This window comes from Lepisma saccharinum, chromosome 15, assembly GCF_977018435.1.
Source record: "Lepisma saccharinum chromosome 15, izLepSacc3.1, whole genome shotgun sequence".
NCBI lineage: Eukaryota > Metazoa > Arthropoda > Insecta > Zygentoma > Lepismatidae > Lepisma > Lepisma saccharinum.
The window spans coordinates 25,792,023-25,813,979 of NC_139243.1; the positions used below are offsets into that span (position 1 = coordinate 25,792,023).

Below are 21,957 nucleotides of genomic sequence, written 5' to 3' on the forward strand. Positions count from 1 at the left end.
GATATCATGGGGTCCCGGGTTCGATTCCCGTGGAAGTAACATTCCATTAAGTGCTTCTGATTCCATTAAATGCTGTAGCTCTCGTCCCGGTTAGCCTCTGTGCACATAGTGGACCTTAATACAAATCCAAGCAACTAATCATTGCAATACGGTGCGAACGAAAATCATCACGATTGGGCAAATTTATTACTCGCCATCCTAGTCCTGCGTACATGTTACTTAACTATCGTTTACGAAGTTAGAAAATTATTTCTGCAGAACCGTCATAGCGGCCAAATTTGATTCTGTACAAGAGAACACATCCAAAACTATTGATCCAATTCTGATCAGAATTTATGCATACTATATTCTGAAATAAACTTTTGATCTTCAGCAGTTATTTTCAGTAATCAAAATGGACAGTGCAAGAGTTGCAACTCTATTCATTACTTTTATGTCAATGTATTTGTCTCCCATTGGAGATGAATTTGTAGTGAAAATATGTTTTTTCCTTGAGAGTGGCATCTCGTAAGTGGACGGTATTTCCACATCCTTCCCGTTTTTTAGTCCTAAGTTCTGAATTCCAGTCGTTGAACAAGAAAACGTAAGATATTTCATTATGGCAGAGAAAATGGTATAATTCATTTATCAAGGGTGGTATTGTCTAGTTGATGCCTACTTTATTAACTTAGAGTCGCATTTCTGAAGCATGGAAAACTGCAATTTTCACCACTCCCTACTGTTGTGGTTTAGACAGTTTATAGCATAGGTTCATCTAGATGTTTTTAATGGGGGGTGTAAGTTCGTGTTTAGAGTGGTGTAAGTGTATATTTGAAGGCCAAATGACTATAAAATTGGCTCCTTGTGGAACATTTTAGGGGATGTTGGGTGTGTGTGAGTAAATCACTGGTTCAGAGTCATGGCACACTATGAAGCAGAAAGGGACTCAAAATAAAGACACTTCAGCAGCTGTCTGGAATAGTTTTATAACTTTAAGAACTGTCTTTTACGAACTTTATAAGGTTTGCGTTATTGAAATGTGCATACTCCCATCAACGACTGTTTGCGGCAATTCAAGTGTTACCTTTGTAATCGAATTGGTAACGAGATGTTGAGTGCTCTATCTATTCTGTCCTTTGAGAAAGAGCTTGCAAAATTTTTGGATTTAAACAATGTTGTAGCTGCTCATACGAACAGACGTATCTTATCGTAGTTTTTTGCTGTGATTCATTTTCTCATTTTAACAAAAAAGTATTCACACCTTTTACATAGTATGTAGTATTTATACCTATATCTTGCGAGTTGATGAGTGTAGTTTTATGGTGTATTTTGTACTGTTCAAATCTGTGATATTATTCCACTCAATAATGACTTAAGAAAAGAAAACAAAATAATGATTGCATTTTTTTTACATGAAAGATTCGTGCAATAAAGTACTTTTGTATGATGGAACAAAATGCAACATCTCAGTGATTTAACTTACTTTTCACTGGGAAAACTGTACCGTAGTAACGTATTAAGTAAATGCCTGATAGCCACTTAGCCCCCCGAGAATTTGACTCCGAAATCCATAGTCCAACACTTATTTCAGGCTGGCGGCGTCACCGTCAGAATACCTTAACACTTCAGCTGATATTAATATCACACACTTGCACTCGAAAGTAAACTTCTTGTTAGAAATAATACTGTATTCATCTTGAAATTAATGCTCGAGTACACAAATTAAAACATTTTTTTTATAAATGTATATTTGGTTGTAGCTTTTCAGCTATGCAACAGTTACATTTGTTTTACATTTCATAATTTTTTAATACAATATTTTCTCTCACAATATAGTTGGTAAGTACATTTATTATTTTCTTAGTTGGGTTCCTCAAAAGTGCTGACAAGGCGTATGCGCCATTTATCCTGCTTCTTTTAGATCTCTTAAGAAATAATCACGCGTAGTTACATTAAGACGACATTGAAATATGATATGATCAGGTGTTCCTTCAGTTGCACCACACTGACAGATTGGGGATTGCACAATCTTCCTAGTGTACAAGTCTTTAGGGGCTAGGGTGTAATTTAGCCGACATCTAAGAAGGCTTGTTAAAGAGTTTCTTCAAAGGTTAATATCTTGATACCAAGGTTCTTTAGGTATAAGTGGTTGAATTGAATAATATTTTCACCCATTAGTCTTCCCTGTAATTGTCCATTGTTTCTGCCAACTTTTCAACAATTCTGTTTTAGCATGCGACTCTAGCGCTTTTGAGAAAATTTAATTCGAAGCGATCAGTGACTTGATTCTTCAGCTGCTCTGTGGTTTCCTTCTATGGATGTATGCCCAGGAGTCCAGACAAAAGAAATACTATAACCTGAGTTGCTTAGTTTGTGATACAAAATTTTTATGTTAACAATGTACCAGTATACATAGTAATCAGCTGTTATCGACTCCAGGGAGTGTAAGAATGACGCTGAATCAGTGGCGATCACTACCCTCTTGAGGTTTTTCTCCTGTATATACAACAATGCTTGACGAATAGCAAACGCTTCCGCCGTGAACATTAAAAATTCTGCTGGTAATGGGTAGATTTTGTATTCCATTAGATTATTACAATATATTGCAGCTACAGTGTTACCAGCTGCGGACTTTGATGCGTCTGTATATATATTAAACTCTTCATGCGCTACAGAGTGTACATATTCCATGAATATGTTATTCACCATACTTGGCATTGACGTTCGTGTATCTTTATCTGGATATGGAGGAAAGTGAACGGGAAGTATTGTTGCTAATTTAAAATAGTCTGTCGTAAAGCACGGAGACATTGAAAATCTAATAACTTTCGGTATGAAATACTTAATCGACTTGTATGCTGTGAATAAGATTGGAAGATTTAATTTATATTTAGCTCTACGATTTGATGACATTAAGGGTTGTAAAAGTGAATATTTTTGCTATTATCGGACTGTATGTGGAAGACATCTTTTCCATTAAGAATTTTCTCGCAAGATATTGCGCCCGTAGATGAAATGGTGTTTCTCCTACTTCAACAAACATAACCTGTTTCGGTGTTCCTTTCCATAGATCAAAGATTCTACATAAACTATGATATTGTATTGAAGATATTTTCCCAAATGCCTAGATTATTGTTAATCAAGAAAGAGCCATATACTAATCTTGAGTTTAGCATTTGCTTGTGAACAATGTGGAGTAGTCTAGGATCTGCTTTTTCTTGACTGTGAGACATTTTATAATGTTGAACGCCTTAAGCGCCTTTTCTTCCATGTGTTCTACTTGGGCTTTCCTTTTCAACTTATCATCAAACATAATGCCAAGAAATGTGTGTGTCCTAGTTTGTTAAATGTGTGATCCATTAATGTCTAACACAATTGGAGTTTGTAATCTTCTTCTATGGAACACAATTACAGATGATTTTTCTACATTAATGTTTATGCCATTGTAATCACACCATGTGCATAATTCATTTAAAGTCAGTTGTGTTTTCTCTATACCATCAGATAGATTCTTGCTGCTTTTGTATATAACAATATCATCTGCATATTGCAATAATCTAGCATACTTCAATACTTGTTTACCAAGATCGTAAGTATACAAATTAAATAATGTTGGACTTAACGCCGCACCTTGCTGAAGTCCTTGACTAGTTGTGCGAGCATTTGAAAGTTGATGGCCGTAACGAACATATTTTTTTGTCTGTAGCAATAATCCCACTATACTTTTAATAAATTGCTTTGGATGATTGAGATTTTTTAGTTTTTTAACAAGCAAATCTATAAGGACTACATCATATGCACAAGAAAGATCCATGAAAACAACTACACAAAATTCGCGACGAACAATTGCCAACCATATGTCTAAAATAAGTGTAGTCAAAACATCTATTGTCCCCATTCCTCTTCCGAACCCCATTTGATATTTTGGTAATATATTGTTATATTCAATCCACCAAGTAATTCTATTAAGTATAAGATGTTCATAAATTTTTGATAAGCATGACGCTAGTGCTATTGGACGATAATTTTTCCTGTTGTTTTTCCTGGTTTAAGGATTGAAATTATCACAATTTCCTTCCATTGAAGAGGAACTTGTCCACTAGTCCATATCACATTATAAAGTTCTAATAATTTATCTATCCCCAGTTGCGGTAAGTTTTGTATACATTCATATGATATACTATTCATTTTAAAATTAACGTACATCCGCTGTCAAAATCAATAAACATAACCTAGCAACCAACACTCAAATGTCTTAAGGTTAGTCAATAACCATTATAAACGACTACAAAATTGAGTTCATCAAATTATGACGTCATAGAATAACAAGCATTTATTTTTATAATTAACATACTAAACACTGAATTCTTAAATTATGTGAGTGCGTAAAAAGTTATATTTTGCTTAATTTGCATCGCTTTGTAAGTGTTGTGTTTAAGTGTCACAATGATGGCAATGATAATTTGCTACCTCCCTAAGGTGCACATCCTTTTACCACAGCTAGGACATCTTCAGGGTAGGGTTCTTGTTAGAAATGAAATCAGACAGTAAGCCTACCAATGGAGACAGTTAATCGATTATATTATATCTTTCTTTGTACATGAAGATTATAGTTGAGAACACATAAGAATATATTCATATAGAAGTAATCGGACATTTACAGAAATTTCAATTGCTATGGTTCTTATTTGCTTGTCGTCACTTCACATTCACTTGTGTGGGATTTCTACAGGATCTGGGTCTTGACTTGGATTTCCTTCTGAACTCGAGTTGGGACGTCCTTGGACTTCCTTCTGGACTTGTGCTTCCTTCTGAACTCGAGCTGGGACTTCTTTCTGGATCTGGACTTAGCTTCTTATATCACAGATATTTTGCTTTATTAATTGCCGTATTCGAGTCGACTAAATCGTAGAAAGTTTTGCCTTTTCCTTTCCCAATACTCGTATAATGTTCAATCTAGTAACCCACCTTGGGGCGTCGATTAGAAAGCGCTACCACCTATACTGTTCTCCACAACTCGTGTAATAAAAAAATCCACCAAGGGGATCGTAATAATTGATCTGTTAGGAGACACAAATTTATATCGGTACTTTCACTTCTTTAAATGTCTTGTCAATTTACGCATGAGTAATAGTTTTATTTAACAAGTATTTACATTAATTTATTATCTTTATGTATTTTCTTTATCATCTTATGCCGTATTCTATTATTTTTCATCTTCTCAAATCACTTTACCGCTTATTTAGACTGCCATTCGTATATATTACAAGTCTTTTACCTTGCACACCTTGTGCTGCTTTCTCTGATTCACCGTATCAACTATTTACAATGTAAGGAAGGGTAGGGTATCTTGTGTCGAGGGTCTCAAGAGTGACAGACAACATTGATTTAATGACATTTCAAAGTGCTGTAAAATGAAAACCGTTTCAGATAGAGAGAAAAAAATTAGGGGGTTTCTTTCAATCATAAAGGAAGGGTGTATACCAATTTTCATCGAAATCGGAGATGGTGGGTGACAAAATCATAATTTTTGGCGTTGATTTGATGTGGAATGACCCACTAACTAGTTTAGTATTAGGTAGGGAAGGCCACAAAATCTAGTAGTCAGGCAGGTATATCACATACTCGTATCTTGATACCTAGTCCCCTTGGTGACCGAATGTATTGAGTGATCAACCTACAATTTCGCCATCAAAGGTTCTGGGTTCGAGTCATGACTTGATAATCGCTTCTCGAGTATTACTGCATTAATTTAATGTCCTCGTCATTTATCCTCATTCGAGCGATTAGGCTAAAAAAGCATTGAAGCGACGGCGAATAAAATATATATGTATGTTTAATCTTCGCAGAATACCAGCTACATAGAAAGTGTTCTCAGTATCTACTCACCCCATTTCGAAGAAGACTTGTCCTGAGCTAATGACAAAAATCTTCTTTACGCTCTTGATTCCTGGAGTTATTTTTAGCTCCTTCATTGGACTGAAGACAATATCAGGCACCCACATGCAGTCCATCTCAGAGTCGCTCACAGCTCTCATGTGACCACTGCCAAAGTCCACACCTTGCAATAACCTCGAGTCCTGCCATAGAAGACGAATCGTGCTGTAGAAGATGATTTCCTGCAAAGTAGAAGTTGTTAGGAAACTCGTGGTGACATATTAGTGTCCAATTTCAATAACATGTTCCAAATTTTTTACAAGGTAAGGATGTCGAGTCGATCCTTCCTAATAGAAGCATGTATCATACATCGTTTGAAAGGGTATGAATCAAGGATTCCAGAAATGTAGGATTTAGGGTGAGGGAACGATGGGAAGTGAAAAAAAACTAGTATTAAGTTTGTGGAAGCTCCATTATAAATGAAACATAATTAGCCTAATTTATGTGCAGATGTAAGGCTAGATGCCTAAGTTGTTATGTAAGGCTTGTTGGGTTTAATTATCCTCGCATAAATAATACATTTACAAAGTATTTATGCTAAGAGAACCAAACCTAACAGACCTAACCTAACAACGTAGGCATTCCTCCAGTGACGTCACAACACAAGGTTGTCCTTACTTTGTGCGATAAGGGAGACAACTGAAGTCAGGGTCTCCCTTATAGCACAACGCTAGGAAAACCTTGAACAATAAAATCACCAAATAACATATATTTCACAATCAAATTGAAGAAAAACAATTTGAATTAACGAAAATAATTTATAGTTATTAAAAAATACAAACTTCAATATCCAAAAATAAAATTAAAATTATAAATACGGATGAAAAAACGAAATAAAGAAAGTTGAATTCTAGTGGAAATCCGTATACATATCCGCGTTAAAAATCAAAGTTCGACCTGGCAATACTGTGTGTATACAACACGGAAATACGATAAAGGAAAGCTCCTATGGTAAGTGATGTAAGAAAGTTGTTACGCGCCTAAACGGCCGAACCCAATGATAAACACAGGGAGAAACAGTTGGCGGAAACAACAATAGATGGCAGCGCGACTGAAAGGCGGAAAGTAAATTTACTAATGAAATAAGAGGAGCCAGAAAGTGATTGAAATTAGACAAAACAAATGAAAGATAATGAGTGAAGATTAAATCATTGTAAATATAGAGTAAGGAACATAAAGTAATAGAGGAAATATAATGATTAACATAATCCTCATGAACTGTACATATAGGGGAGTAAATAAGTCAAGATGCTGATTCAAATCCGTGTCTTTTCTGTCTGGCGAGAATGAAACTTCTCGTTAGATTTTTGGTTAGTCTCCTTGGTGGCGCTATATCAATATTTGTCGCCTCAAAGCACTGCGGTTGCGCTATTTGACCTTAGTCGCACCAGACCAAAGCTAGCGCTGTTATATTAGCGATCCTTGGTTGTCCTCTGGTTGTTATATTGGCGCTATATCAAGATTTGTCGCCCCAAAATAAATTAGGTGTATTTGGGCTTCATGCCAAAGAAAAGAAGTTAATCTTTCCACGTATAAGTAGATAAGCCTTTTATAGGAGAATAGAAGAAGTAGTTAATCCTTCTACAGAAGAATAGAAGAAGTAGTTAATCCTTCTACAGAAGAATAGAAGAAGTAGTTAATCCTTCTACAGAAGAATGGAAGAAGAAGTTGATCCTTCTATAGAAGAAGTAGTTAAGACTTCTACAAAAGAATAGACGAAGAAGTTGATCCTTCTATAGAAGAATAGAAGAAGAAGTTAATCCTTCTATAGAAGAAGTCAAATTTCCCAAAGAAGTTAACCGTTTCATAGAAGAAGAAGTCAACTTTCCCAAAGAAGAAGTAAACCACTCCATAGAAAAAAGAAGAAGAAGTTAACCGCTCTACAGAAGAAAGAAGAAGTCAACCTTCCCAAAGAAGAAGTTAACCACGGGTCTATTGTGCACTATAGCCTACTACAATAGTTCTTTCATTTGGTACTAGTATAGGCTATACAAAACATTTGTAAGTAGCAAACGTCCCTCTTATTGTACTGAATTTAATTAATCAAAGGGTGTTTATTTTAGAAATGTTTTAATGGAAGTTGCTGATTCAAAAGGGTAAGACTGTGAGAAAGAATGCCGAGCATTTTGACCGAGACTGTCAACATTGAAATCTTAGTGAGTGTTACTGGCTAAAACATTAGCAATACAATTATTAGCGTGAGTGAGAGAGAGTGTGCCAGGATGAAAATTGCAAGACGAGGACACCCAATCATCAGGGACTGCAACATCTAAACAAGTTTAATGGAAATATCTTCGAAAAGATGTCTTAAGATGTCATGTTTGATTGATGATAATTCCATAATCTATGATACTCAGGAACATAGAGGTTTGTTTTGAGCAGGCAGAGTCAGGATGGTACAAGCTAAATTACCAAAATACTCGTATATTACAGATTCTTAGTAAGATGACTTTGAGATATTATTGTAGAGACGATATCAGGGAAAGGTAATTGGAAGCATTGTTGATTAGAGTAAACTAGAAAGTCTGGAGAACTGTGAAGATTTAAGACTGAAAGCAAATTGTACGGAAGAGTATTGTAAAATTAGACACAAATTCTTAGAATGAATCAAATTTGTGTGAACTTGATATAATCTTAAAACGCAAGAAGTAGTTTATTGTTATATTATATCTAAACTGAAAGCTTACTATTTTGTCTTTGCAGAGTACTTACTTTAATATTAAATAATCCATACACTGTTTTATTGTAAAGAAAAATACCAAACATTTACTGTTCACATATTTGCAGTAATAGTATTGATATAATTTAAAAGAATTAAAGAGTCTGTTGAAGGTGTGCGATAAAATAGACAATGTTAGACGTCTAAGGACGAAAACAAAAACTATTGTTCATTATGTATTGACCACATACATACTATGATTTATCAGTTGAACTATTGTAATATTAAAGGTCTTTCTTTCTTGTAAGTTTGAATATTAGAAATATTCAATAATTAGAGATATCTTAATAAATTGTCAAAACTACTGTCTTTCCTTTTTAATTCAAGAATCAGTTTTCCTGAGATCGATGACATGTTTGGATATGATTTCATTTGACCCACGAAAAACGTTTAAACTGTATTTGATGTTGTCAACATCGTGACTGACACGGATACCGAGTGAGATATCCCTGTGTATGTTGGAGGACCGTCTTACATCTACAAAAATTATCTCTCTTCTCCTAATGTTACTACCTGAATAATTTCGGTGTAACAGTTTTCTAGTAAGTGCGCTTTTATAGTCCGGGAATTCTATTTTGAAAACCCTGAACAGCGGAAAGCACTGGTAGGCTCATGGTGTTGCCTACCTCTTACAGACAGAGGTACTACATAAAGACTTACCCCGTGAGACTCATCAACCTCTAGTTTCCTCACCAACTCCAAATTCAGAAGAACCATAGTCGACTCGCCTGCAAGAATAACACTTTGATAGCAATGGATAACGTCAAATGGTAAGATCTAATCCGTTATGGCTTGATGTTTCACAAACGCAATGAAAACGAAAATGATAATTGCTGCAAAAAAGTGTTTATCAATGTGCAGTGATATGTTCTGAACGCATTTTTAGCCATTCTATATTGCGAAATAATGCGAATTTGGCATAAAATGCAAATCGGGGCCTTTTTCGTGAAATAAAACAACTTACACAACAGTAGCGTACAAATCGAACATACTTGTGCTTTAGGCTTATAAAAACAAAATGTACCATATTTATGCAGATTTTCCAACATTTTATCCAAGAGAAAACTACAATGTGTGTTATACATGGAATAATTCCCACAGCTACATGAAACCACTTGCAAATTTATGTTTTCGCACGATTTTTTACCTTTTATTTGAACATGGTTCTAACAGGAGATTTATTTTCACGCCTACCATCGCACGGGAGTTTAAGTATTGGTATTTGTCGTGCGAAAATAATGGAAAACAACTTCCTCAAAAATCGGTTCCAAAGTATCAAACTCTCGTGAATAGGCATGGGCCATGTGACATACAATTTAAAATACTAAAATTTGATCCCTAACTACAGAAGGGTCAAATCCAATACAAACCAAGAGAAAAATTCTTTTCGCAGAGGCGTGGCGTGCATGTAGCCGGTGTTACCGCAGGTAACAGCAAAATGTAAAGAATTAAAAAGTTGTTTCAATAAAATGACAACATTGTTAAATACGTTAATGAACACCGTTGCCGTCGAGTAGATATTGCCTAGTACATTTTTCCTGCAACCGACAAAAGCGAAGAGGGAGGTCGTTCCGCTACCCTGAAGAGGCAACAAGGGAGAAGATAGCGCCAATGCAAAGAAAGAGCGGGGAAGGACTTTGGAGCATATGTGCTATGTTTTTTTTTCGTATGCCTGTTAAGGGACCCTGTTGCCGTTCAGGCCTACCGGATCAGCCAGTGTTGACACATCTAATTGGCAGAAAAGAGCTAAATCACGCCTAAAATAGGAATACCATTTCTGTGAAGCAACTAGAGGTAGACTGCAGAGCCAAGGCTGGATCGAACTTCAACTGAGACCAGTTAGGTAATAGACGAAAATATAGTTCCTTGGACCTTTGTGTGATTCGTGATTTGGACAAATGTTGCTCCAAAATACTAAGTTGGCAACAGTCGTACGTACAGCTTCCCTTCCACAAAGGAGCGGAGTTCTGTCGTCTGCTCAGTGCTCACCACACACACGTCCAACTGACCCGAGAAAAGTGTGGTACTACTTCTTCCCCTTCGCACCTCATTGCAAAGAAACAGAGACAGATGAAGAAGTGACAAGGGTCTACCACTATTCATTGGATTTTCGTGGTAACTGTTTCATGAGTGGTAGTTCTTGCAAAACAAGAAGGAAATGAACAAATATGTAGCTCGAAGAAATGTTTTGTTTACCGGGGGGGGGGGTGATAGTGATAACGCCTAGCAGGCATAATTGTCGTACTGATAGCCGGTAACACTTTTGAAATAGTCACGCCACGCCACTGCCATTTTGAGATCACTATTTAAGTTGAGTGATGCGTAAAAATACAAATGCAAAATATTCAATATGACCAATGGCGAATTTAGGGGTGTTAGTAGTGGCACCCCTCTTCCTATTGGTTCGCTAAAAACACAATAATATAGGAGTTGGTCTGCTGCAGGAACCTATTGAATACAATTTTGAATAGAAAAATTAAACGAAATAATATATTGCGCTATTTTCTCTCTATATAATGTATTAAAAACTTAAACTTAAACATTTAATTTAAATTATGTTGATAAACCTTTATTTCTTCACTATCCTGCATTCATTACCAGAAAACAAATAGTGTTACCTATAGTTACACTGTCACAGTAAGACCAGCAGTACCACGTTATTCTCTGCGGAATTCAATGACAAATCTTCAACTTCGATAGTTTCTAGAAAAAGGAAATAATAAAAACTCACCATTTTCCATAGGTGGAAGGTCCATTCTCGTTGTTTGGTTGAAACAGAAATCTCCATGGATACCCAACACGGCTCGAATCCTGGAAATTAAAACAACAAAGCAAACTTTGGTATCATATATTTCGATTGTCGCCGTGCAACACTGAGAAACGTGTACAGAGTGTAGAGGAGATGAAAAACGGGGGGGGGGGGGGGGGGCAAATTAAGCGCGCCTCCAATCGCATACATTCGAGGGTATGCGCTTAATATCCTGGTACCTTTAAATAAACCAGGACGTCAGTTTCCTGAATTTAACGGTTACAGAGCCTTTTTAATCTTCGTTTTTACATCTTTATTTTCAATTTACTACATACATACAAAAACTCAATATGCTGACCAAGGCAGAAATTTATTTTATTATAAAACATAAACTAAACGTAACGTTTCAACCTTCTAGCAAGGTCTTCTTCAGACTCTGCACCAAGTACAAACCAAACACCAAACAAACACATTTGTACTTGCTGCAGAGTCTGAAGAAGACCTTGCTAGAATGTTGAAACGTTACGTTTAGTTTATGTTTTATAATAAAATAAATTTCTGCCTTGGTCAGCATATTGAGTTTTTCATATCATGGAAACAAGGCTTAATGGTGACATACATACAAAAATAAAAAATACGAAAAAGTATAGTATTCTATACATACATTGGTATCTTCAAGTTTATATTATTGTATTGACCCATTCTGATGACCGGAATAGGTCTTTGGTAAAGTATTTTTTTATTTATTTAAGGATTTTAGTATATTTGGTAATTAAATAATAATCTATTATAGTGGAACCACGAGCAAAACAACCTGCGCAGACCCGCGAGTCATGTGCACCGTACCCCCGCGAGTAAGGGAGGGGGAGAGTTAACCATGCTTCCTTATGGCCCGAGGTGGAGGGAAGAAGGGAAAGTTGCGCGGGGACTTCTCGTCCCAAGGTTTTTTTCCTTGTGGTCGATCTATAGTAATGTAGCTTAATGTTGAGTTTTTATGTTAGTTTGTGGTTAGTTTTAGTTATGTTACTATTGTTATCTTGAGTATGTTACACAGGGTGTATCAGAAGTGATAGCGCAAACTGAAACGGTGAAAAGTACACGATACAAAAAAAGTCTCAGTAAACATGGGCTCGGTGCGAGATAATTGTGAATGTATAGTTACGATCCGTCACTGACTTAATTGTTTGTGCACATCGTACACTCCGAGGTTTCTTTGTTTGAAACTGAACACTGCCGAACATGTAACATACTGTGCAGTACAATAGTCCTTGGTAATAACAGCAACAGTAATGTCTAACGAGGTGAATCTTTTAATTCTGTTATTTGTTACTAAGTAGGCCTATGGCATCTCACACGTGAAAAGCATACGATGTGTACAAACAATCAAGTTAGTGTCACATTCGCAATTATGTAGCAAACTGTTTATTTCCGGCTCCATGTTTACTAAGACTTTTTTGCTTCTAGTATCGTCTACGTTTCACCCTTTCAGTTTGCGCTATCACTTCTGGTACACCCTGTATATAGGTATGACAACCATTCTGAAATCCAGGGTGGTTGAAGATGATAGGGGGGGTGGGGGTGGGGGGTGGGGGTTTAGATGTGGGTGATTTTATAGAAACTTATTTTGGGGTTGGCTATGATTAGTTGAGATGAAGATCAACAACTTCTCTCAGCAACTTTTGCTTGTTGAGGTCTCGTTCCATCGAAAAACGATTATCTTCTATGCCGTACGTATACAGCCATACCAAACTTCCAACTTGCACTTATTTTTCCTTGCAGTAAATTTGCATTAACGACAGCATGCTATAAAACAGCAGACTTAAGCTGGATTAGTTTGCTGGATTTAACACCCCCTTGAATTATACCTCTTTCACTAACCATTCATCACGTTATTTACATACATATAGTTGTTTGCTTTTGTACTAAATATAGGGTCCGGCAGAATGAATAGTAGGATATAAAAAGGACAGAACGTCGAAACAAATCGAATAATTTATTGAAATACACATTGAAAACAAAGAATAATAGATGCCATTACATACCATATATGCCATTTTACTTGGTTTTGAAGATAACGCCCGACAGATGGTCGCCATCACGTTCAGCGCATTCTTCCAGGCGGCGAACGAAAGCTCGGATCACCCGCTCCAGCATGTCCAATGGGATCGCCTCCACAGCTGTACGTATCCTTGCCTTCAGTTCAGCCACGGTATGAGGACGTACACTTGACTTTTCAGGTAGCCCCACAAGAAGAAGTCATAGGCATACAAATCGGGCGACCGTGATGGCCAAGGATTGTCCCCAAATCGGGAAATCAATCGACGAGGAAAATGACGCCGCAAGACAGTCATGGACCGGCGGGCCGTGTGGGCTGTTGCCCCGTCCTGTTGGAACCATATGTCTCTGTTCACCCTTGGAAGGAGAAAGTCATGTAACATTTGGACATAGAGATCGCTATTAACCGTTACCGCACGTCCATGAAGATCCTCAAAAATATATGGACCGATGATGCCAAACGATGCCACACTGCACCACACCGTCACACGTTCACTGGGCAGGGATTGCTCATGCAGCCAACGAGGATTAAATGGCGCCCAGTATCTGTAATTCTGTTTATTGACACTACCGTGCAGATCAAAATGAGCCTCATCGGACATCAGTATGTTGTTTCGCATCTGCGGTTCGGCTGCTAAAAGTTCCAAGCAAAGGTTCGTCGGGCATATTTATCTTGTTCGGTTAGTTTCTGTGCCACCTGCATTTTGTAGGGGTGGAAGTGGAGGTCTTCATGGATGATGCGCCGCAGGGAACGATCTGACATTCCTAGCGCCAAGATATGTCTGGCAGCAGAACGCCGAGGACTTCGGATCAGTGCTTGACGTGCCTCCTCCACTCGCCCCTGGGTCCGTTGTGTCTTTGGTCGCCCCGGCCTTTTCATTTTTGCACACGATGCAGTAGTCCTGAATTGTTGCGCCCACCGTTCAATCGTCCTATGAACCGGGACGTTCTGATGTCGGCCCACCTGGAAATGGCGACGAAAGAGCCGCTGCACGGTGATTGGAGACTCGTTATTTTTTAAATACGCCTCAACGGCGAATGCTCGATGTTCCGAACTCTACAAGGCCATACTTACAAATGGCAGTCCTTCCTCAATGCAGCGCGCACACACGTCGTTGCGCAGGCGCAACAGCGACGCCGTACTACGTGACTCAAATCAGGCTATTCATTCCGCCGGACCCTGTATGAACTTCACTCCTCTTGGCTAGAATGTCTCACGCGCGGCCGTTGCCTTCAATTGTCATACAGTCTGTCCATACCATTCTAAAAATTTTGTCTTTTTCCGACGAAAAAATAAATGTCAGTGGCAACAATGAATCTGTACTGCATAGCTGCATACCACAGGATAGGGCGACACCCTCTAAATATAAACACAAAAATCCAACTATGCATTATTACAATCTACTACTTTGATTTTTAACCAGCAATCCTTACCACAAATGACGGAATATTTCCAGAACCCAAAAACTTTTTGTAACAGCATAATTTCCCATCATTCAGTTCACACTTTCAACTAAGGTATAGATCCACAAGGTACAGAATACAATCTAACACCTGCTCTCAATAGCCATCATGAATACTGAATATTTATGTCGATATGTTCTTCAGAACGGTCGTAATTAATTTATATAGATTGCTATCGGCCATGTGCTGTCCATTCACGTAGTCTTCCTCCTAACACGTCATTCCCTGATGACTGCTGAGAAATTAATGTTGATTGTGGTTGTCTGGTGATAATTTGTGTCAGAGTCCTCTTTGAGATGACTAACCTTTTCCATCTCAATTCCTCAAAGAAGGTGACAGGTTCAAGTTACTCACAGTTAGGTGATAACATATGAAAGAAATTACAAGGAGGCTTCATTAAGAAATTATACGCCTACTCTTGGCTTACTACGTAGTATTTTTCGATCGATAATTTTATGGCGCATTTAGAATGGTTATATACCATACATAAAAATGGTATTGAATGTTTGGCAGTTTATTAATTTAAATCTCCAAAAAAATAGGTTGAAACTCGAAATAGGGTAAGAATAAGATAATAAGGTGCTGAAAATGGGAATAGGAGAAGTGGATTATTTGATAAGGCTCTGAAAGTGGGAGATAACAGGTAAAAATCACTTAATAAGGCACTGAAAGTGGGAGATAAGAGGTAAAAAAAATCACTTAATAAGGCACTGAAAGTGGGAGATAAGAGGTAAAAATCACTTAATAAGGCACTGAAAGTGGGAGATAGGAGGTAAAAAATCACTTAATAAGGCACTGAAAGTGGGAGATAAGAGGTAAAAAATCACTTAATAAGGCACATAAAGTGGGAGATAAAAGGAAAAAAATCACTTAATAAGGCACTGAAAGTGGGAGATAAGAAGTAAAAAATCACTTCACCTCTTGGTGCCCAAGTATGCCGATCGAGATACCTTGTTATGTTCGTAGTTCTTACGTCATAATGTCGCTATTATTCTCTAGAATTGCGATTTTCTTTTATATTGTTGTTAACACATATATTGCAACGTAAGGACTCTAGCATGTCTTGGTGTTCCAAAAAAAAAAGGCGGGAAAATGACGGCTTATTTTGTCGGCTTTTTCTGAAGGAAAAAAAGCATTGTGTCCATCAAAGGCCGGATTTTTTTTCGACTATAATAACGCAGTTCAACCTCGAATTGGGAATAGTTTGCTGGTCGGTAGCAGGAGGTTGCAAAGTACTTTCAGTTTCGGCAAAAAGGGGGGAGGAAGGGGTGGAGGAAGGAGGGGGTTTAACAAAAAAAAACAAAAAAAAAAAACGATCAAACCGCAGGCAGAAAGAGAAATCCTTATACTCAAGTACAGGTGTTCGTCACGTGACTGCAATGTGACCTGCAACTTTCAAAAATAGACTCATAACACACTTCTAGGAAGTTACGCTGTTCTGAGTCTCTCACAATCGTGGTTGTGCAGCGAAAAGTTCTTGTAATGCGTGGCTGTGCATTGACAAGTTTCAGTGGCGCACAGACATGTCGTTTGGGTGTTACAAGTAGTGTTCTATTGCTCATATGATAATAGTGCAATTATTTTCTTGTTCCAAACGTGCCTGCGATCATTTCCATGTGTATTTTCACAACGTCCTGTACTTTGTTGTACAGGGGCGGAGGTGGGGAAGGACATTTTTTCTGAGCTTTTGGAATTTTCCTGTTCCTCCCCACCCCCCTCCATATATACACTCAATGTGCATAAATTGTATGTAGTCCGAATTGATGGTTCATTCTGCGTATAACGGTACTTCATTCGTCTCTCTAGGGCAATTAGCCTCCGATCTACTATCAACAGGTTAATAAGGCACTGAAAGTGAGAGATAATTAGGTAAAATCACTTAATAAGGCACCGAAAGTGGGAGATAATTAGGTAAAATCACTTAATAAGGCACTGAAAGTGAGAGATAATTAGGTAAAATCACTTAATAAGGCACCGAAAGAGAGAGGTAAAATGTAAAATTACTTAATAAGGCACTAAAAGTGGAAAATGGAAGTTGAAAATCACCCAATTATACACTGGAAGTGGGATACAGGAGGTGAAAGCACTCAATAAGGTAATGTAAGGAGAAATTAGGTAAAAGTCAGTGATTGCACTGAGGTGGGATGCAAAATTTTCACAAAACATTCCCCATCATTCTTATTATTACCATGTAAAACCATGGAAGCAACTTGTTAGTTGGAGGATGCTCCCATGTCATCATTTTCCCCCCAAGCTAACATTTTCCATTTTAAGCACTGGTAAAATTCACTCAATAAAGAAATGTAAGGGTGAAATAGGTGAAAATTATTCATAGAAATAGAATAGGTAAAACCACTCGATAAGGTAATGTAAGGAGAGAAATGGGTGAAATTCACTCAATAGCATTTGGTTTGAGTTCCTGTTTTAAGTTCACTTTATGCACAGTAAGGCTAATCGGGATTGGGCCTACAGTTTAAAGTGGGATCCGAACATCTTGTGGTATCGAACTCGGGGCCTCTTGATTACAAGGCAATGACGCTACCACTGCGCCATGGAGGAGTCCACAAAATCACTCAATAAGATGATTAAGTGGAAAATAGGTGAACATTACTCAATAAGGTAATGTAAAAGGGGAAATAGGTGAAAATCACTCAATAAGGTAATGGAAGCGAGAAATAGGTGACCATTACTCAATAAGGTATTGTAAAGGGGGAAATAGGTGAAAAACCACTCAATAAGGTAATGTAAAGGGAGAAATACGTGAAAATCACTCAATAAGGTATTGTAAAGTGGGAAATAGGTGAAAATCACTCAATAAGGTAATGTAAAGGGGGAAATAGGTGAAAATCACTTAATAAGGTAATGTAAGTTGGGAATAGGACGCCAAAATGACTCAATAATTCTGATGTACTAGTGGTTCGACGTTCATTTTAATTACATAACTGGTGTGTTGAATATGAAACTAATAACAATTTTTAATGATATCAAATAACATTCTCTATCATAATTCACATTCAACAGCATATTTAAATCATACATGTAAAAACCTCAAAAACATATATCGACATTAAGATGAGTATTCTATGTAAGTCTTGAATATACAAGTAACATGTCCGCAACCTTGGAAAATGACATCTACAGGGAGAATATTCAAAGCTTTGAATGTCTACCCCAGAAAAACTTAGAATACCAAAGTGACCAGCAGAAACATGCAAGGCAACTCCCTGCACACATTTTTACGGGGGTCTACACTGGGTCCTAGACTGATAGATTATTATTGGCACAATAATTGTTCTTGAATAGCTATTGGTTTGATTGCCACGCAGGAGACCTGGGTGGGTGATCAAAAATGTCCATGGAGATCCTTCTGAGAGGAAAAGTGGTCGGAGCGAGGTGCTGAATACGTCACCTTCAGTGTGGCCGATTGAATTACTTTATTTTACTTCGCTTCTTGTGCCACTTTTGGCTAATTTGCGAAGATGAGGATGGGTGATGATATGATGAAATTGATGAATGGACACTCACAAACATCCATGCCCAAGCAAGGATTCGAACCCGGGACCCTTGCGTGCTAACCACTCTGCCACGGGGGCCGGCTCAGTGTGACCGAGACCGATAATGTGTGGAGTCCTACTTCCACATCCCTTCATTGTACGTACTGCAATGCATAGGGAATTATAATAGCTTTGGCTTTTTAACCTTCAAACAATGCATTTATTATATACATGAGAGTTGCAGCAATAGAATTGCAACCAATGGCGGCGATAGGGTGACAAAACTGGGGGCCCAAGGACAGTATTTTTCCCTTTGTACATCAGGTTTGGCATAGTGCGGGGGCAAAAGTGGCAAAAAGTGAGGGGGCAACTGCCCCCATAGCCCCCGAATCGCCGCCACTGATTGCAACTTATGAAGTTGAAAGGCACATGTCCATTAGAAATGACACTAATGGATTTCTTGTAACATCCTCTCCCCGTATCACTGTGTGTGTGTGTGTGTGTGTGTCTCTCTCTCTCCCTCCCTCCCCCCCTCTCTCTCTCTCTCAAGTGATTAAGTCACGCTTCATATAATGCATTCTCTGACAGAATCGAACTCATATATTTGACACGAGACTGTTTTCAAGATTACACTTTCTGTAATTATAAATGTCATCATTTAGAGCCCTGAAGTTCAGGCATTTATTTAGGTTAAAATAGGCCGGCAAAAATACATATATATATATAATGTGAAAATTAGGCACCAAAAGCAAAAAAAAATAGGCAAGATAAAACAAAAAATAGGCAAATTGCAAGTCACTTATATCTATAATGTCATTCAAAAAGTAAAAATCTACGTGGAAATTACATTTTTACTTGTCTTTGTTGTCATGATCGCACATAACAAATATATGTTTTATATTTATATATATACAGGGTGGGGCAAACGTCTAGCACGACCCTTTTAATTTGAAAACGGCTTGACGATGAAACTTCGGATATGGGTCATGGGGGTGGGGGCACACCAGATGGGGCCAGTATTCATCACTGCATCCATCTTGAAAGCCGCCATCTTGGAATTACCTTCAGATATTCAAATGGGAAGGGGGTAACGTGACACGTCATTTTAAGATGTGCGTTTTCTCAGAAATAAGAATATGCAGTTATTTTTCCCCCTCACTTTATTTGGTGTTTGGTAGACATTAAAATACTATGCATCATGTACATCCCTTCGTTCTCTCAGAGTTCCAAACTTTGCATCCTGAATTAGCATTAGAAACCAGGTTCTGTCCCCCCCGATGGCGTAGAGGTAATGTTGTTAACGGGTCTCGGGTCTCACTTTAAACTGTAGGTCCAGGCCTGATTAGCCTGTATGTGCATAAAGTGAAATTATAACAAAATACCACCTCCTTTCCAAGTTGGTCTAATAGACTTTAAAAATGAAGTTATTATTCAGACAAGAAGTGCCTCTTCTAGCAGCACAATAACCAAATAAAGGTACGCTATATAGAAATTCGACTATTATTATACTGGTCTACATATGAATTTTTATTTTCTGCTGACTTAGATATTTTAACTGATTCTATATAATTTGAGGTCGCTGATTCTAAATATGTAGTCAGAAAAAGTGTATCACGTCACAATTTTTCACAAATTACATTTGAAAAATTTCACAATATTATAATACTGGGCTAAACTCCAACAATTTTCCATATAGATATCTGCACATAATTAAATTTATTTTTCTGCTGACTTAGATATTTTAACTGATTCTATATAATTTGAGGTCGCTGATTCCAAATATGTAGTCAGAAAAAGTGTATCACGTCATAATTTTTCACAAATCACATTTGAAAATGTTCACAATATTATAATACTGGGCTAAACTCCAACAATTTTCCATATAGATATCTGCATATAATGAAATTATAGGACTACAAACATAGGTGGCGGAGCTGATAACAGGTATTAAGTTGCATTGTTTCACAAGTCACATTTCAAAATTTTCAGAAAATTATATCCGGCTACATTCCAACAGCACTTGCAAAGAGATTGCGACGTAGTCAGATGTCCATGCAGAGTATCACGTCACGTTGTTTACAAACATACGTTTCTATTTTCTCAATAGGGAGTTCTTAATGGACAAAAAGTTTAGGAAATTCCGGCAAATTGATCAATTTGTTTCACGAGCACATACAGTCGACACCTGATGCCTGGACTTATGCTAAACTTAACATACACCACAGAATAGCACAAAATGCATACCTACTTAGGCAAAAAAAAATTGTTTCTTTGATTTTCTGGAGTAGGTGGCCTCAGGAACGTCACGCTGCAAGCACCAGCAATAGTCGGCCATCATGTTTTCATTCCATCTCCCCTGATATCGGTGCTTCATGGTTTTTATGTCTTGGTGGAAGCGTTCGCCCTGTTCTTCACTTACAGCACCAAGATTGGACGGAAATACATCTAATTGGCTGTGCAGGAAGTGAAGCTTGACACTCAAATTTACTCCTAACTTTTGGAAAGTCAACCAACAAATTTTCAACTAGAACCTCGTAGTTCTGCACCCTGAAGTTTCCGAGAAAGTTTGTAAAGACATCAGAAAAGGCACACCATGCATCTTTCTCTGTGCGGTTCATTGTTTGTAAGAATTCTTCATCTTTCATTAGCATCCTTATCTGAGGACCATCAAAAATACCTGCTTTTACTTTCTCATGCGTCAATGCAGGAAATTTTGAGCAAATGTATTTAAAGCAAGCCCCATTCTTATCCAGAGCTTATCCCAACTTAATGTGCAGTGGAGGAAGTAACACTTTCTTAGGATCAACAAGCGGCTTGTTCTGGATGTTTTTCGCCCCGACTTCAAAACCTTTCCTGGCAGACCACAGTCTTCGTACCCAATGTTCGTTCCTTGCTCGACTGTCCCATAAACACAAAAAGCATGGATATTTCGTGAAACCTGCTTGTTGACCAAGTAACATTGAAATGACCTTGAGATCTCTACACACAAGCCAACTGTCATTTGCATACTTTATCTTTCGAAGCAGTTCTTTCATTGTTTCGTAGCTTTCCTTCAAAAGTACGGAGTGGCCAACATGAATGGAACTTATTGCCATTATGCAGCAACACACACTTAAACTCCTTTTCGAGCTATCAATAAAAAGCCTCCATTCTTCTGCATTATACATACATCCCATAGCTTCAATTAGTCCCTTCACATCTGTACAATAGACAAGTTCTTCGTTCCTTTGAAAATATCTTAGATGCCTCTCTCTGTCGCGATACATGAAGGTTGTTCCAGACGCTAACATATTTCTTTCCTTAAGTCTACACAGGTCCTGCATACTTTTATGAGGTGCCCAGGATTTATCTTGGTCACCCAATTTAATTCCGAAATATGCACTATATGCTTTCCTTACAAAAGTCAGTAATATTTGTCCTTTGTTTTGGAGTTAACAATGCTCGAATAACTGATTGAAATAATATTCATTATAATATTCCATGTGCTGCCATCTTGTGACCTCCTTACGGACTACGTTGTTTCATTGCTCTAAATATACATCCCTAATATTAGATAACTT

At 37.6% G+C, this 21,957-nt stretch overlaps 2 protein-coding genes across 2 annotated transcripts in view; both read right to left on the reverse strand.

The window, feature by feature from the left end:
- Nucleotides 1-13,538, reverse strand: part of LOC145999170 (glycine receptor subunit alpha-4-like) — a 70,775-nt gene extending 57,237 nt beyond the window's left edge. Inside the window, exons 1-4 of the mRNA XM_083136103.1 lie at nucleotides 13,444-13,538; nucleotides 11,367-11,446; nucleotides 9,296-9,363; nucleotides 5,869-6,098 (exon numbers count right to left, since the gene is read on the reverse strand). Coding sequence (XP_082992229.1) covers nucleotides 5,869-6,098; nucleotides 9,296-9,363; nucleotides 11,367-11,446; nucleotides 13,444-13,538 — 473 coding nt within the window. The remainder of the gene's footprint in view (nucleotides 1-5,868; nucleotides 6,099-9,295; nucleotides 9,364-11,366; nucleotides 11,447-13,443) is intronic.
- Nucleotides 13,539-13,579: 41 nt separating this feature from the next.
- On the reverse strand, nucleotides 13,580-14,059 carry LOC145999171 (uncharacterized). The gene has a single exon (XM_083136104.1). The coding sequence runs from the start codon at nucleotides 14,057-14,059 to the stop codon at nucleotides 13,580-13,582; it is 480 nt and encodes a 159-aa protein (XP_082992230.1).
- Nucleotides 14,060-21,957: the final 7,898 nt, after the last annotated feature.